This window comes from Catharus ustulatus, chromosome 2 (assembly GCF_009819885.2).
Source record: "Catharus ustulatus isolate bCatUst1 chromosome 2, bCatUst1.pri.v2, whole genome shotgun sequence".
Lineage (NCBI taxonomy): Eukaryota > Metazoa > Chordata > Aves > Passeriformes > Turdidae > Catharus > Catharus ustulatus.
In genome coordinates, this window is record NC_046222.1 from 93,338,400 (window position 1) to 93,356,578 (window position 18,179).

An 18,179-nucleotide genomic window follows, 5' to 3' on the forward strand; every position below is an offset into this window, starting at 1 on the left:
GGAACTGAATAAACCATTGAAATTTGTGCTAATAAACTCAGGTAGAGTGTAAAACTCAGTGTTAGTATGCTAAATAAAGGACCTGCTTCTGCTTTTTTGACCTTTCTACATTCTGCACAGCTGAGAAAAAAAGAGGTGAAGGAACAGAGGCTTTGAGCCACCTTTCTTGTTTCCTGATGATGTGATGGCAAAGTGTCTGACTGACAGAGCAAGGCAGGAATGCAGCTACCCCCACCTGCAAAGCAGCCGTGCTAATGCAGGGTCGCACTCCAGATACTGCCATCCCAAAGACCTCATGTTGTGCTGGCTTATCTGTGGTGCTGGACAAACGGCCTTGGAGAGAACTGAGGGACAGCTAAGCAGAGCTCTGCTGCAGCACTGCATATTTTGTTGCATCCATTTGTTTGGAAAGACAAGCATCTCTTCAGTGCTCCATGTAACCTCAGATTCCCCTTCTTCTTACTGGCTAAATTTTTAGACAGGTCAAATCCAGGGTCAAGAATCTGTTTGTTGCAACAGTACTTTGTGTGCTACGTGTTCCTCTTGGGGTTACAAAGATTCCTTGTGTGCTTCTGATTATGTTGGGAAACATCTGCCATGAAACCAGTGTTCTTTCAGCACTGAAAAGCCAAAGCTCTTTAAAAAAGGAGCACAAATACCTCAGCTACCAGACCAAATTTGGAGATGCAATTATAGGACCTAGCCTGCTAGTTAAAGTGAGAAGATAGGTACGTGGATCCTTTATGCAGCCTCCATTACTATAGTTACTAATTAAAGCAAAGGGATAAATGGAAAGTTTTATTTATCCAGGCCTTTATCTCAGTAAGTCATTATTTGTTAAGTCATAGTTTATTGGGCTATGAACATTTGATTATATAAACATTTCTTAATTTAACAAGCCTAGCCATCCTTATAATAGATTTTATAATTACCCCAGCAATACTGCACTGATGAAGAAACTGCATTACAAAAATTATTTGGAGTAATGTAACTGGAAAGAAAATGTTCTCACCATTGCATCTGCTTTATGCTTCTTCCGTTTAGCTTCCTGCATAAAGTAATCTGCATTGCGTGGTCTACCAGGGGAAAATAAGAAGACGTTTTATTATTTTCCGAAGTGCAGAATATTTTAAGGTTATTTTTCCCTTATTTTAAACTTGATTTGCAAACATTTTTTATGAAGAAAATACACTTATCGTGTAACCATGCATCTTCTATTTTCAAATTGCTGCCTGTGGAGACAATAGCATTTATGGCTGTTCTCATTCTTTAGAAGTCAGTGATTCAAGTAAAGAAAGGCTAATAAAATGCATTTTTATGGATTATATAAACTGCTTCCCAAATTAGTGCAGTTCTGATCTGCAAAATGGATACACGCGTTAAGCAAAACAAGATATTCTGTCTTCTCTCCCGGGTGCTTGCTTACCTCTTTTTCTATTCTTCTATGTACATTGTCATTTGCCTTGGCTTCTCCCTCCTCTCAAAACAAGTGTGTGTTTAATCTCTCCACTTTGAAAACACAGATTGAACCTGTTTGCCTCCACAGCTACATCTCTCTCTTGTCCCTCTTATCTGTAAGCATGCTGAGTGCTGTTTACTTTTGCTTCCTGGAGCTCATCTCTGACTGAGTGCTGGGCCACCTGCTGCAATTCCACTGGCATTCCTCGTGCCAATTTCTCCATTGATTTCTTCTCAAACACATCTGCGAGATTCTGTCCCTTTCTTAACCTACCTGACCTACTGATTGCAGGGCACAAATTCAACTTCTGTTTCTGTCCTAAAATTCACAAGTGTGTTTGTAACCAGATTTATTCACTCTCAGTCCAACTGGAAACAAAGTGATGTCTCCTTGTCACTGCGTCAGTGAGTTCCTCATGGCTAAAGCTAATTTTTTCATCTCCTCCCTCAAGCTCCCCCTATGGCACCTTTATAAGTCACTGTGGAGAACAGCCATTTGCCATGTCATTTCAGACCATAATCTTGCATCTTCAGTCACTGCCTCTCATAAAATTCTTCACATTTCCTGACCCTGCAGATTCTTCCTGTCTCATGTACGTGGGAGGTGACCTTCTTTCTTTACTCAGCTAAAATATGTCCTGGTTCTTCTCAGTTTATACATCCTTGTCTCAGAGATGGAAGTTTTGACTTGCAAAACAGTTTTCTTAGTATTGGTTAGAGTGTCATTCCTTTGTTCCCATCGGAAGAAAATGAGGTATTCCTGAGTATTTGGAGTATGAATTCTGATGTTTTTACTAACCATGCTTTTAAGAGCTTGGTGTTGTAAATGATAAGTTATTATTGCCGCTCAGAAACTTGTTGTACCTTAACTCAAATAGGCAGCTCCACACTCACACTCAATTCCCTCCCATGGGATGGGGGAGAGAATCAGGAAAGTAAAAGCATGGAAGAGTAAAAGTAAGAAAACGTGGACATTTAGATAAAGACAGACTAACAGAGAAAGCAAAGTAGAACAAAGAATTCATCCACTGCTTCCCATGAGCAGGCAGGTGTTTAGCCATCACATGGAAAACAAGTTTTCAATGTGATTAACAGTGACTTGGGCAGACAAATGCCATCACTCCAAATATTCACCCTTCTTCCTTCTTCTCTCAGCTTTATATGCCGCATGATGACCACATGGTGTGGTCAGCAGGGCTTATCTGTTCCAGCTGTGTTCTCCCCCAACTCCTTGTGCAACCCAGCCTCCCTCCTGGAGGTGTGGGGTGAGCGGCAGAAAAGGCCTTGACACTATCCCAGCCCAAAAACCTCATATTCCAAACTCTTTTTTTTCTTGAAATTGGGATTTCTGAGCAAATGTATTAAACAAAATGTCAGTCAGAGAAGATGCAGATCTAAAAAGTGAAGTGGGATGGATGAATAAAACATTCGTGCTGATAGCAGTAAGAACATGCTCAGATCTATAACAGAAGTAAGTGGGAGCATGGGGGAACCTCTTGACAGAAGAGGGCAGCCATATAGCCAAGAATATGAGGCTATTTGAACAGTGTATTTACTCAGTCTGTTTCTTTTTACTGATGTGCACACAGTTTTAAGGACATTTAATTGCATCAGAGGAAGTTAGTCAACCTTATTTTGATTAGAAGAAAGGCTTAATATAGCTAGATATAAATTAAATTCAAAGTATGGCTAATTTAGAATGATTTCTCTCCTAAAAACCATGTTGATATGAAAAGTAGTTAATTTGTTGCAACTTTCTTTAAATACTATTCTCCTGCAGAGTGAAATTTCACCCCAGCTTACTCTACCTATTAGGTCAGAAAGGGGACTAGACAGGTTTGTGTCCCAATATCTCACAACCTACTGCCAATGCAAGCATTTCCTATGCCCCAGAAGACATTCTTAATAAGAAGAACCATCTGAAACTGATCTTGGTCAATTACAAAATATTACACATTGAAACAGTGTTAGCTTGATGCAGAAAAATAGCTAGGTTTTCAAAAATACTGAAAGAATTATTTAAAAAAGGTAAATTCTGTCTCTCTTTGTCTTGTGCAATGACCTAGAGAAGATGGTTTACAATGCTCAAAAAGCAAAGCCAGATCAACAAACCAAGTCTCATCTCTTTGAAATAATGAACGTGATGAACTTTTACATGAGCCTGTAAACTCAGGTCACTAAAATGCATCCTCTCCAACATTCCCTCCTATATATCACCCAGCACTGTATGTCTAATTTTCTTGTCTGAAGCATGGTAGGAGGCTGTAAAAACAAAGTGAGATAACACAATGTAATTATGGTCGACTTATTTATACGTTAATTGTAAAATAGTTTTCAACTTGCAGCAGGAGTTATTCTCCTGAGTTATGATTAGCAATGAAGGTATTAGCAGGAGACATGAACATTCCTGAACCAAGAAAACTTGCATTGAAGCCCTGCTACAGGATGGTTAAGCATAACACAGAAACTGAAGTCATTGGTTTGTACTAAGCTGCTTGAAAAATCTAATATAAAAAAAGAAGCTATTAAAATGCCATTTTCAAGCAAAGCATAAATATATTGTCCATGTAAACGTTTAGGTATTTCCATAGGAAAAATACAAGATTGATTTAAAAATCAGGGCATGCCTAACAGAAATTAAGATGCATTGGGAAAAAATGGGTAGAATATCATTTTTATTAGCTTCTTAAATAGAACTTGTTCAGTAATGTTAATAAACATGCCAAGTCAAATTCTGATGTCTTTATGCCACCTATGAAATACTATTCTTCAATTTATTGCTACATGTTAATGACCTTTCTATTCAGATAACTAATGTGCATGTTAGGTGAAAATGGGAAGCTGAAATGTCCAATAGGTTCAATGTATGCTTTTGTATCATTTTCATACAAAAAAGGGGTGCTTAAATTTAATTAGTAACTGGGTTTTTTTATGAGAGTTGAAGGTTTCAGGTTCAGTTTTGTTTAGGTTCCCACTGCACATGAACATAATCTGTCTTTTTAAATTCAGTATACTAGTTTAAATTATTATGTCGTGAAGTAAAAAAATAAGAAAAACACCCTCTTTAATGGGCTCCTTGAAGATTAGAGGTTGCCTGAGCTCACAGACATATGGAGACACATGAGAAAACTGATGCATAAATTAATTATTCTGGATAGCTCTTTTGCATACTGCACATGAACTTTGTTAGTCGTATTCTGATTTTACAGACTCTGAGGTTACAGTGACCGAGAACCCATCTCTGCTACAAATGTGAAGGTCCATGCAAACCTCCTCTGCAGCTTGACTTATGTAGTTACATTGGGGATAATCTTAGAGTGGAGACTTTATAGGTAATCTCACTGGATGCTTATTTCCTATATGTTATTGATGAGAGCCATCTTGAGGCAAAGCAAATGTGTTTTCCTTCTGATGAGATTCAGAAAGATCTGTGGTTAAAACCCTTTTCAGGTCTTTGGGCTCAGCTTTGCAACCCCCCCCTCAGGCCTTGCTATAGCCTGAGAAATGAGAGAAGAGAAAAAAATTCTTTGATCCCCCTGCAGACCACATCCTTGCCACAACCAGAGAATCAAGAGAATAAAAAAAATTTCTGGGTACTAGGCTACTGGTTGAATTGGAGTGCCTGCGAATAGCAGAAGCAGCACTGGAGATTCTTTATGTTTACTGGTCATGCATGTAGATTGAAGTCGCAAGGAAACTTATTCTTCTGGTTTTCAGACAATTGGGTCAGATTCTCATCTTAAGTTAGTTACAACTAATTGTTTGAATCTATTGGCATCATCACTTTCACTCCAGATTTACAAACAGAATTCAGACCTCTTGCTAAAAAAAAAATAAATTAAAAAGTAGTCTGACTTCAAATTAACAGGTAGAAACAAATGTTTTATCTCTATTAAACTGCACAAGAAAGTCTTTTGTTTCTGAATATCTTACTGTTGGTGCTTTTAGAAATATAGTCCTCTTCAACAAAGCCAAAAAGGAGTTCTAATACACTGCTCTACTGCATCTCATATATCTCTCTGAATGGCAACAGAAAGAGCGTTCAGCATTAGAGCCAACTAAGTCAGGCCGCTGGTGAATTCTCCCTGGGATCAAGTGTCATTATGTGAAACTGGCTGCTCTCGAGGAGAATTTACCCTACTCTGTTGATCGGGGAAAGCAATCAAGTACCGCTGGAACGATTTCAACGCATTCTCAGTCAACACTAGGCAGTCACCTAGGCACTGCAACAGAATCCAGCCTTTTACACAACAACCCCCCCACAGCTAGATCTGATAGTACAAACAAGGCCAGGCTTCCTTTTCAGCGGTGGCATTCAAACCATTTATGACTTTGACAAGGGCAGCCTCAGTAGCATGGCTGTGGCTGAATCCAGGATGAAATTTATCAAACAATCCACTACTGTCCAGAATTTCTCTCACTCGCCTTGGCACCGCTTTCCCTGGGAGCTTGTCGAAAACCAGCGGGAAGGACAGCATTTCCATTGCTTGTTATGTTGTGCAGGATCCCAGCGTGAGGTGGGATGGCTGCGGGCATTGTAATTACGGCTCTGCCAGAAGCAGCCTTTCAGAATTTCCAGGCTGTTGAGCTCCTAAGAGTGGTGTTACCACTACCCAGGTGAATGCCTGTGTGTTTCACTCATCCTATTTAGCTCCATGCCATTACAGTGCATCTCTGCCACCTTTGTTTTCTGCTGCCTCCTCTGAATTTAATTTACTCCAGTTTAGCGGATAATTGCAAAAATGTAAACTCATGCAATAAAAAAAAGGGAAGAGAATCAAACAAAGTGAATCAATAAAAGGGTTACTTTGTACAGTAATTTATCAGCATCTACTGCAAAATAATCTCCTTGGAACTCACAGCAACCACTGGCATTTACAGAGTATGGTGTAGCTAAGACTCCAATATACAATTTTAATCATACTGCATTCAAAACCACGTTTTTCATCTAATTTTTATATTTTATATTAACTAAATAGTAAACTATAGCATTTTCTGCTTCATTTACATAATCTACCACTTGTACATTATTTCTTACTGTTGTATGGTGCTTTATGAGGATACATTAAAAAAACCTAATAAAAGTTCAATTAAACATCATAAATGTAACCAAGTGCATATTTTAATACCCTTCAGAGATAATACTGCTGAAGTGTTGTAAAAAAACAAGCTAGTGCTTCCTCAGTGTACAACAATTGCATGTAGTAAAAGCAGCTTAAATCATAATTCTAAATATAGGACCAGTTTCACAACTTTAGTAATCTATACCCTAAAAAAATGAATGTGTTGGAAAGAAGGAGGACAGCAAAATTAACAACTTTAAAATATGATCAGAACTAGAAGCAAATCCCAAGTAATTGGCTAGCTAAGGTGAACCCATGACCAGCTTTGAAGCTGTGCCCTCAACTTGCAGTCCAGGAGGAGAAGAAAATCCTGTAAGAGCAGGAAAACCATGTAACATGAAAGGCGAGTGTGCACAGCCTATTTGCTGTCTCATCACAGAATGTGTCAGAGCTTCTCAGACATGTTGGGTCATAGGTAAGGGTGTTCATCTTTGGGATGAATGATAGAGCTGAGCAGGTGTTACTGTGCAAAATACTGCTCTCCCCTTATGGATCATAGCATCCTGCTCATTCCACCACTTAAAATAAATGCTGTTTTATGGGATGTGGCACTGCTGTGTCTGAGGCATGGCACACATAGTGGCACACAGGATGGGGGAGAGCCCATGGCACTGTGGAAGTCTCATGCTCACTCTGGCAGACTCAGCAGGCCTGGAAGTTCAGCAGAGGTGCATGCAAGTGGAAAAGGCCAGGAGATAAATTTTGAGCCATTTAAATGACAGTACTATAGGTATTCCAGAAAGATAGGAACAAAGGATCTGATTGGAGTTAGGCCAAATGTGAGAAAAATTTACCCAATCACACAACTATACAAATACTATCTTGTTTGGTTTAGTGTAACAAGGTCAATAGCTTAGATAAGATGAATAGATGAATAGTATAGATACCTAGAGAGGGAGCTACTGTTGCAAAAAATAGCAGGCAAAATTAAAGCCTGGCATCTAATGTAAATTAAATGGAGAAGTATAAAAATAGATGAGGACTCTTATTTTGGCAAAAATGCAAAATCCCCCATACTAACCATGTCAGTGTATTGAAATACAGAAGAACATGAGAAAGAGTCAAAATCTACTACAAATTCCTGTGTATGACCCAGAATCATGACTTAAAGATATCCATTATGAAATCAATATCTAGAGTAGAATACACAAGGGCAAGTGTACAAGTGAAGAGAGAGGAATGAAACAAGTATTCACAATAGGGACTTGAGTTCCTGTTTTAAAAGCAGAGGCAGAGAACACTGTGTTCTTGCAGATAAACTAGAATTTTGTCTCTTTCAAGGTATGTTAAATAGATGTTCTGAATGAAGCTAATTTCAGTTAGAGTAACAGCCTTTATAATCAGTCATACAGAGATGGGGGGACCACAGTAGTCCAGATCTATTTTGTTTTAAAATGCCACAGAATGGCACCTTGAATTCTCAAGAAGCATCTTAAAGAAAGGCAGAAAGACCATTCTGGGAGAGGGTCAACCTGGTAGCCAGGTCTGATGTTTCCAGCTCTGATGAGGGAAAAGACAAGGTGTGGGTGAAACTATTGGGTAAAAGTATATGTGAAGCCTGAGTCAGTGAATGGGGTGTCTGTGCTGAAAGAAGCAGGTGATCCAGAAACAAGGACCCTATCCAGGGATCCTGTCCTGTGGAGCCTAAGACACTTCAGTAATCACAGGATTTGAAAGAATTCATAACCAGGCACTAAAGACCAGGAAGACATCTGATAGGGATTTTGGGAATTGATGTTCCTCATGTGCATTAAATTATCACAGCCCCTCTCTAGCTCCATGACTTGTTTGTTCTCAAAATGAACAGGGTATTCCCAGGCTAAAAATAAGTTTGAATGGTCTACCTGGGATTCTCTAAAGAGACTATGAGTATTTGCCAGTGTGGTTTGCCATCACTGAAAGATGAAAATATCCTTTATGTGTTGAAGGAATGATCAGGAAAACTCTAATGCATCCTTGAGGAATCACAGCCTTTGCATCCTAGGGCAATGACAATGAATCTTCTTGTATAAAAGAGAAACTTCTGGGTAATTATGTTGTTGAAAATGGACTTGAAGCACATTCTTCAAATGTATGTAAAGCTATTTTCCACTACCACAAGGACAGCAAAGCTGTCTTGGGAATTAAGCCTCAGATAGAGGCATTAGACTATCTTTTCTACATCCCATCTGTGAATCCTGGCATTGAGGGCGATGAAAACACACACCGTTCTGTGATGCAACATAATCAGACAAACCCCCAGTTACACTGCAATGGACTTTAGATATTAGTAGAGAAACAAAACCTAAGGAAAACAGCCCTGTCAAGAACCAGAGATGTAGTAGAACAGCAAAATCAATGGGAAGATAGATGAGATTTCCTCATACTCAAAGAGCTGCAGGGTTTGGGGTATTCTCATTATTCACTGCAGACATCTGCTCATGGCTCACCATTCAGAGGTGAGGAAAAACTGGGAGAGACTGTTCTCTCCCATCTGTGAAATTCAGTTCTGCTTCTGGAACCTGGAGGAGTGTTTGCTGAACCTGACTAGAAGACCCTTGTCTTGCTTACTGCTATGATTTACTGTGGACTGAAGATATTTTCTAGTCAATCTGCAGAGCAAGAAAAAGCTGCATGAAAATTAGCTGATATAAACAAATTCTCTTTCCTAAGTGGCAAAATATTCAGAGACTATTTCAGACCTGAGTCCATCAATAGAACCAGTCATTCCTTGGCTATGCCTCTGCAAGTGAAACAAGGAGGGCAAGGATACCAGCTTTATTTGATCATCCATGCAGGGTAATGGCTAATATTCCCCCGGAATAGTTTTGAGCTCAGTCTGAGACAATGCATGGGCACAGCTTAGGGACAGCACAGGCTAGGGATTATTCTCAGGAGATGGTGAATGTTCTTTGTTCTGGGGAGTGAAGACAGTTCAATCATATAAACGTAAGCCTGCTGAAACACTTGGCTACAGGAGCAGAGGAGGGGCATGGATGGAGCTAAGTTCGAAAGAGGTCCACAGCTCTGGCTTTCCTTTGATAACTGGGAATAGTGGCTAAAAATTCTGTACCCTGTGAAAATCTCCTGCTAGAACTGATGAAGCATCTGTTTCCCACCAAAACAAGCCCTCATAAAGTGTCCCTTTAAAGGTGAGCTGTGGTCATGCAGAGAGCAGGCAGCTAAATTATCTAACCATGAGAGGCAGTGTCTGGCATGTTTAATGTTATTTTCTCATGGTCAGCTTACATGTGAGAAATTCAGTGCCAGGAGAAAGAAGGGAAGAAGAGGAAGACTGGGAGAGTCAGATGTAGTCTTGAAATCCCCTAGAGCCAAGAAACTGGGAGCTGTCCACAGTAAGCATATGAATTTGTGAGGAGCTCAGTGCTGTAGGTGTTGGTCTGACTAGCTATTTTCTAGATTGCTGATGAGAAGAAAGAAGAGCCACTCTATTCCTGAACTATGCTCCTCAGGATGTTTTCAACGCTACAAAAGTATCTCTAAATACTCCAGGAATCCTTGAGGCATTTTGAACAATTCAAGTAAGATCACTTCCAGATGTATGAGTCACAACCTAAGAGCACCTTTTCCTTTCCCCTCTGAGGAAGAATAACAAGGAAGAGAAGATTGAAAATGAGATGCTTGGGGTTCAAGTCAAAACGAAGAGATGTGCCAGGAAGTTATTTTCATAAGCTCTATGTGTAACACTTTTACAGGTGAGTATTTTCTGGGTATATGGTTTGGCAAACAAACACAGGAATTCTATCTCACTGTGCAATATGTCTCTTGGACAATGTATAGCTGATGGGTGTCTGTAGCACCTAAACCCATAAAGGTGGAAGAGACATTCAACAGAATATGAATTTAAAGAAAAATGCTGTAGAAGATGTATTATCTTGCTCCTATAAGGCAAGAAAAAAAGAAAAATAAATGTAGGTAAAAAAACCCCACACCCCATGTTTGAAATTATAACTCAAAATTCAAGTAAAAAAATAATCCCAATGAGCATGTTTGATTTAGCATAAGGAGAGCTGGGAAGCTTGGTACTCTCTGCTATTTTTTCATACCATAAAGTAGTATTTTGAGGAGGGTGATCTTGGGCACCCACAGGATGCCTATGCCTAGCACTTCAAAGACAACAGACTTTGTTCCTAAATGCAGTTATTGGGAATTCTGTTATTCAGTGAAATTACATAAGGACTCAATATGGCTTGAAGCATTATTATGTAGCCTTGAAAATGTTCTCTTCATGGACTCAGAAATTGCCAAAAATCCAGGAAATCATGCTAAAAATTACTACTGGAAACAGCATTGATGTCACTGACACACGTGGCATGCTGGGTACCTCTGAGTATATCTAGCTTCATCAGCAAACAATGGCAAACCAGGGGAAGTAGGATTTTGCCTGTCTTTTGAAGACTGTTAGCTATACTTACTGTTATACTGCAGTATATGAATATACAGCACTCTGCCAAGCAAGATATACTTTTTACTGACCTACTTGTGTTCCAATTTATTGCTAGTGACAGCTGTTGTCAATGATCTGGAGAAAATAAATTGAGAATACAGTAAAGAGACACTGACTGGTCAAAAAATTAGTTGTTGTTTTAAATCAAATATAAGGGATTTAGTCTCTTTAAAACTTTAGAGTCTGATTAAAATTAAGACTTTAAAGCCATGGCTGGATTACAGTAATTCAGAACTTCATGGATTATGAGATGAAATACTTCATAGGCATCATTTAGGACAAATGCTGCCATTAGGATTACTACATAATTTAGACCTACTGTATTACATTTCTTCAAATCCTCTGCTGTGGTGCTATACAAATTTGAAAGGCACTGGCTGCCATGTTTAATTTGATCTTTCTAACATGTGAGTCAAATCTGTTGACATTTAACATTTGCAGCCAGTCTAATCTGCTAAATTTCAGTGAATCCTCTGCCACAGGAATTTCAGAATGAAGATCCAGTGTAGCTGGTATTCTGGTGGTGTATCTCAGCTACAAGTTGTGGATGACAGCTGTAGTACTTGACAACCTCTCTCCTCTAGTTAGCACAACAGGCATTTAACTGTCTCTGGCTTTTAAGGCCAAATTAGGAGATATTTGATTCCGTGTTTTATCTTTTCTGTCTTTTTCTGACTTTTAGTGGTCTACAAGTTGCTTGGGGATATTCTACATGGAAGGCACTATACATTAACAGTTTAATTGTATGTCTCTCTGAAAAGATGAAACAGTTTTATTGGAGATGCTTGCCAGAGGAATCACTTGTAACACTAACAGAGAGAGCTGCTGATAAAAGCCACTGGGATGATAGAGTTGGTGACCAAAGCAGATCTCCTATGACTATATCCTAGGGGAAACACAAAGCAAACCAGTCCCCTTTTTTTTTTTTAGTCAGCAGCTTGAGGGAAAATCAGATGAAGACACAATAGTTTTGTTGTAACTGTTTCTGACTATGTTTTTTTCTAATCCAGAGGAGCACATCCTACAATTTTGACTTTTATCAGACGTTCTGACACCTTTCTGCCTTGTATGTACATGTTTAAACTGCAGAAAAAATTGAGCTGTTGCAAGTAAATTATAGATGATAGAGTATTTTAAGAGATATGAAGAGTTAGGTAGTACTTATAAAGAGTTTTATGTTTCTTTAATGGAGATTGTTGAATAAGCTTACCAGAAGAGTTAAAAACATGGAGGGAGGTGGAGAAAGAGGGTGAATAAGGATATATACACAGGGGATTTTTCTTCAAAAGAGGTGAAAAAACTTGTTACTTTTATTCAGCTTGCATATGCTTATGACTACTATGAATATACACAAAAAATAATCTCACCAATCTTATTTGCTTGACATATAAACCGGTTACATCCTTTTGAAGTCCACAGGAATTATTTATACCTTATAATAGCAAATGTGGTTTCTTTTTACGAGAGGCTGCTGTCTCTCTATTTAACCTTGAGACCAGATAGTGTGAACAAGCACAACAACAACAATAATAGTAGTAATAATAATAATAATAATAATAATAATAATAATAATAATAATAATGATAATAAAAAATTAAATCTCAGTTTTGGTAGAAAGCAGTTCCTAAGGAAACCAGGTTGTTATCCCAGGGTTTCCTTTGGTTTAAAGGAGTTTGAGATGGGTGAAAGTCTGAAAATATGAAATATGTGTCAAGGTCACACAGCTCAGAGCTTCAAGCAGTTTGAGGCATACCTTGAACAGAACTTCTTCTACACTACCCAGAAACAAATATCAGCATTTGCAGTCCATAACATTACCAGTCAAAAAGAATCTGGACTTTCTAGATACTGGGATTTGAACCTTCAGTTTCACCATTTTATTCACTAAATAATACTATGTCCTAAATAACTTTGGGGACAAACCATTCTTTTTAACTTAACAAAAATAAAGACAAGTTACAAGCTTAAATTATTTTAAGAGGAGGAGAGCGAGGGATGGGTGAAGAGTGAAATGGAATTGTGGAGGGCCAGGTATCCCTCCAGAACTCATACTAACCATTGCTGCTTCCTGCTCCCCTTGTCTCTGTGATACCTTTAGCTGAGCAGAAGTAGCTACGGCAGCAGCAACTGTCAAGGCTCAAGGATGCAGGGATGACTCCAACCTCAGGCTTGCCCTGCTCACCTTGATTGGATGTTGTGGGACTGGACCCCTGCCAGCTGCATTCTGCATCCTGGCTCTTGGCTCCCTGTCCTTTAGGGAACAGCCAGTCCTCACTGTTCCCAGATGATCAGGGACTTTTGACAAGGGCTTGCAGTGACAGGACAAGTGGGAGTGACTCAAAACTGAAAGATGGTAGTTTAGACTAGCTGTTAGGAATAAATCTTTTACTGTGAGGTGAAGTATGGGAACAGATTGCCCAGAGAAGTTGTGGAGTTCCCCATACCTGTAAGTGTTCCAGGACAGGTTGAGTGGGGCTTTCAGCAACCTGGTCTAGTGGGCGGCAGCCCTTCCCACAGAGTGGAATTGGCACTCAGTGATCTCTAAGGTACCTTCTAACTCAAATCATTCTGTGACTCCATGATTCTATACATTCTACAATTCTGTGGTTAGAAATTTAATTTATAATGAAAAATCAAGGTTTTATATAGTATTTCTCATTAATTTCTCAATGTACAGTAAATATTACTGAAATAGTTCAGGCAATGTCTCAGTTCCCATTCAACAAATTGTATTTTTCTCTCTTTAAATGCCATTGTTTTCTTTTTTTAAAGTCATATGTACTCACATATCATCGAAGATAAGCTTTGTTCTTCTGCAGTCCCTGGGTGTGGTGGACAGAGGTGACCAAGGCTCTGTTTGGAACTGTGGCTTATTGCAGAGAAGAACATTTTCTGAATTGATGTGAATTGCTTTCTAGACAACAAATAGTAGATAAGACATTTAGGAATTGGCTAGTGACTTAAGAAAACCCCAAGTAACAAAAACCAGAGTCTTTGCATAGTGTTGTAAATTGGAAGGTAATTTTCCTGCTATTTCAGCAGGGAGTATGTGTAAGTGTCCTGACACGGATGGCCACAAATTCACAGATATTGCTCAGGGTAAAGGGTTTGAGTTTCAATATGACATACAGCCGAAACTGAGCTAAAGTATTAGTAACTATCAAAATACTCTGAAACACAGTAATTGAAATTATTAAAGAATAGATCTGTTGTCATTTAGAAGATTAAGTTATAGCTCTCACCTTCAGCTTCCAACCAAGCATTGTACCTTGCTTAGGATAGCATGGCTCACATTTGATGTGTTTCACACTACACTGGTGATGTGCCTGTGTTGTATGAATTTGTAGTCCGTGTTTCTTTGTGCTCCAGAGCTCCCCTTATCAGCTGCAGCCCTGTTCTTCATGTGGCCTCCTGAGCACCTTCACCCCACCAAGTGACCTGCTGTGGGGGCTACTGTGCACTGGTATGGAGCAAAACAGAGCGCCCCAGGTGGTTTTTAGTTAATAACCACTGCCAAAAAATGCTGTTCCATTGGCAGGTGACAGGCAGAAAGGAACCAGGGACATGGGGAAAAAAGCTCAAATGTGGGCAAACTTTGCTTGCAGTTTCTCACAGATATATGAAGGACCACTTGGGCCTGCCAGTTGGGTGTCAGATGGGAAGATGGGATGATACAAAGCTAAGTTAAACATTTTTAGTTCATGAGCTCTCATCTTCTACATGGCATATCCAGCTCAGTTCATCAGGCTAAAGTTTTCAGATGAACAACCAGATACATAAGAATTTTATTGCAAAGGTTGTTAAATGTTGACCAAATGGTGCATTGCTAGGCTATGCAGAAAATCTCAATGAAATGCATTTGCTAAGGGTGTGGATCATAAAGCAATCACCTTTTACTTTTGATTTCTAGCACATTTGCCTGTGAAGGAATTTAAATTATTTTCAAGATACCCAGTGAAGAATCATAATTATAATTCTGAATGGGTTATAAACTTTAAAATTTATATTTTGGAAGTTAAAATGTTTAAAACTTTACATTTAATTAATGAAAAATAAATGACTAACTATAATGTTAAAGGCCTTTTAACTGGAATATTTTATGTAACTATTTTTTCTTCAATTTACCAAAAGCATCTGTGATATATTCTTAGAAAACACAATTTATGATAACCTGTTTTTGAAAACATGTCCAGAATTAACATTATATTTTCTACATTCTCCTCTGTTATCAAAAAGAAAATAGAAAAAAAGTATAAACATATATGCTTAACAGACACAGAGGGGGACACTTATCCCCACCGCAAAAATTGCTGGAAGAGGCCACTGCTCCAATTCAGGTAGCTTGTTTTCCTAGTTGCTTAGGCACGAATACTTAGGCTTTTGAAGCCTCTTGTATAGCAAACAACAAACACAGCAAATAGATACAGAATAAAAAACATGAGTAGCTTTTGTAGCAAGGAGAGGAGCACGGGCAGCAGAGTGCCTTAACAGCTTCTCTAGATGCTACAGGAGCGGGCATCAAGATGATGGTGTCTAGATTCCTCTAGGTATTTCACACACAGCAGAACAGTGTCATGGGGAGGAGGTGACAGTAGTCTGCCCTTGATCATCTGCTGTCAGTATCCTGTAGGCTGGAGGGTAGGGTATGATTTTGAAAGATGAGATGAGAGAGAGATGGAAATTCCTACAATCAAAAGAGCTAACAGGTTCTTCAGCATTCTGATCACAGAACTCATGCAGAAATGGGAGCAGCTTCTACTCCTCTCTCTCTGTGCTCTGAAGGCGGAGGCCACAATGCAGTGTTGTAGTACAGCCTTATCTGGAAGAGTTCTCTGTGCACACTTGGTATGTGCCCAGTGAGTGAGCAAGACTCTCTGATAAGGGTATAAATACAACTCTGATGGAACTGAGTTGTGAGGCTGGTGCTAAGATGCCACTGGTATAAGTGGAATCTGAAGAAATTTGTTCTAAGACAGGTAGAAGAAACTATCTGCAGGCACACCCATGGTTAGGCAGTGGCTGAGTGAGCCCTTACACAGTAGGAACCTTATGCACCATGAATGTAGGGGGCTTGCATCATGCCCAGGCAATGCTCTGGAGGCCTACAGCCATTCGTTTTGCACCATTAGCTTTTACCTTTTGCTTATGTAGCCTTTGCTATTTGCTTGTTTTACAGTCTGCCCTCTTTCTTTTCTTCTGTGCCTTGCTAAACTCCAAAGCAGAAAAGCTGAACTTAGAAAATAACATTCATTATTACAGCTTTTTTTTTTTTTTTTGCATAACGTTCTGCGAAACTATCACAGACTGCAATACAAAGTGGAAAATACACTGCTAAGTTTCATATAGTGAACAACAGCGTACACTTACATTGAAGTCTCCAGGATGTGGTTGTGACTGGATTTCACCCTTATGCTTTTTGCTGGAGGAGATTGAAGGTAATAGACTGCTGCCATTAGGTCTGCTGGAGGAAGTTAAATCATCGTTGGAATATTTGTGTTTTGATGCATCAGAGAGGGGAGAGACGGGTGACCGAAGCATTTTCTCATTTTTATTTATTGGTATTGCCAAGCTGGAAATGGAAATTACAGTAATGGAGTGTCACAAAGCTGGCTTTGAGAAAGGTAAATGTTTTATATATAACCAAAACTAAGAATTTAAAACCTGCTGGTAGGATAAAGTCTATTGGTATCTGGAAATGAGCTTACAGGATTGGGACAAGAGTTCATTTACAAATTTGTATCATGTTTCTTCTCTTTCCCTTCAAGGCAAATTGTCATTCTGGAGTTAATATAAAGTCTGTATCAGAGCACTGGAAAAAAAAAATACAGAGATAAATGGCTACTTGCTCACCATTTCTTAAGGGATAGCTGGAGATGAAGATTAGGCTCTGAAGTGTAAGTTCAGGTTATGGAGCCCTATTTCACCATTACAGGTGACAATTTATAAGCCATGGCAATAAAACCATATGTGAACTAAAACAGGAAATGTGTTTAAAGATGACTGGCTTTTCTTTGTGCTCAGTGCCCAGCCTTTGGTAGCGGTGTTTATACTAATCTAATACAGATTTTGAAGACAAAGAAAGATAGGCTGATAATGCAGACAAAAAGGAAACATATGCAAACAGTAGACACAGAGAAATGTGAGCTGCTCTATCTTCTAAAGCAGAAAGCTGTAACACAGACAGTATTTTCAGCTTTCATTTATTTGGGAGAAGTTTTAAATGAGAAGTCAGAAAAACCATATAAATATGCCCAGAAATAAACTTCACATGCACTTATTTGAAGAAAATAACCAGCTGAAAATCTTAAAGTAACACACAAAAAATGAAAGTTTTTTAAAGAAGATAGTTGCCATTAAGACTAAAACTGCGATTAAGGTCAGAAAGACAATTTTAACAATATACCTTTCCCTGTCACATTCCCCTTTATTCAGCCTATTACTTTTTATGGACAATTCTCACATCTTTATAGTTACTGTATCAGACAATATACACTTAATGGAATCACAAAAAAGAATACAGTAAAAACTGTACTTCATTTCTGCACATAATTTCAGGGAACAGAGCTAATTAAATGTGCTCTTATCATACATTTGTCCATTTATCTGGCAAGTCTTTAAAAAGCAGCTGTAAAAGAAGCCATGAATTGTAATTCTGAACCTTTACTGTTTTACATGGCATAGTACCTTTAAAACACCATGTCAACTGTTTTGCTTTAATGACCAATGGTGTTTACCAAAGCAATACTCAGAGTGTGAAAGATAGACATCTATGGCCTTCTTCTCCCCCTAAGAAAAATAAGAACTTTAGCACTATGTTGAATGTGCAGGCTGATGCTGTCATTTCTTCTCCTCTTTTCATAAACTTGTGCCTTGGCTACCCATGTTTATACATCACTGTCAAAGTGTCCAAGGGAAGGTATCCAAGGGAAGCCATGGTTCTTTGGAAGTATACCCAACCCTCAGAAGCTTAGCCCTGAACTTGTGAGGAGTAGCTGAAATTTCTACTTGTGCTGCATACCTCCTACATGGCCTTTGGACAGTGAGTAGGGCCCACTTAAACATAGTGTGAGCAGCCGAAGTGCAGCAGCACATCTTATACTGAGAGGCCATGCAGACAATTTGCAGAAGAGGTCTGCCAGAGCTGTGATCTG

The 18,179-nt window shown here is 38.9% G+C and overlaps 1 protein-coding gene across 1 annotated transcript in view; it reads right to left on the reverse strand.

The window, feature by feature from the left end:
- Nucleotides 1-18,179, reverse strand: part of AFF3 (AF4/FMR2 family member 3) — a 319,326-nt gene that overhangs the window by 16,400 nt on the left and 284,747 nt on the right. The window contains exons 13-15 of the mRNA XM_033052493.1: nt 16,396-16,597; nt 13,815-13,942; nt 1,013-1,076 (exon numbers count right to left, since the gene is read on the reverse strand). Of these exons, the coding sequence (XP_032908384.1) occupies nt 1,013-1,076; nt 13,815-13,942; nt 16,396-16,597 (394 nt within the window). The remainder of the gene's footprint in view (nt 1-1,012; nt 1,077-13,814; nt 13,943-16,395; nt 16,598-18,179) is intronic.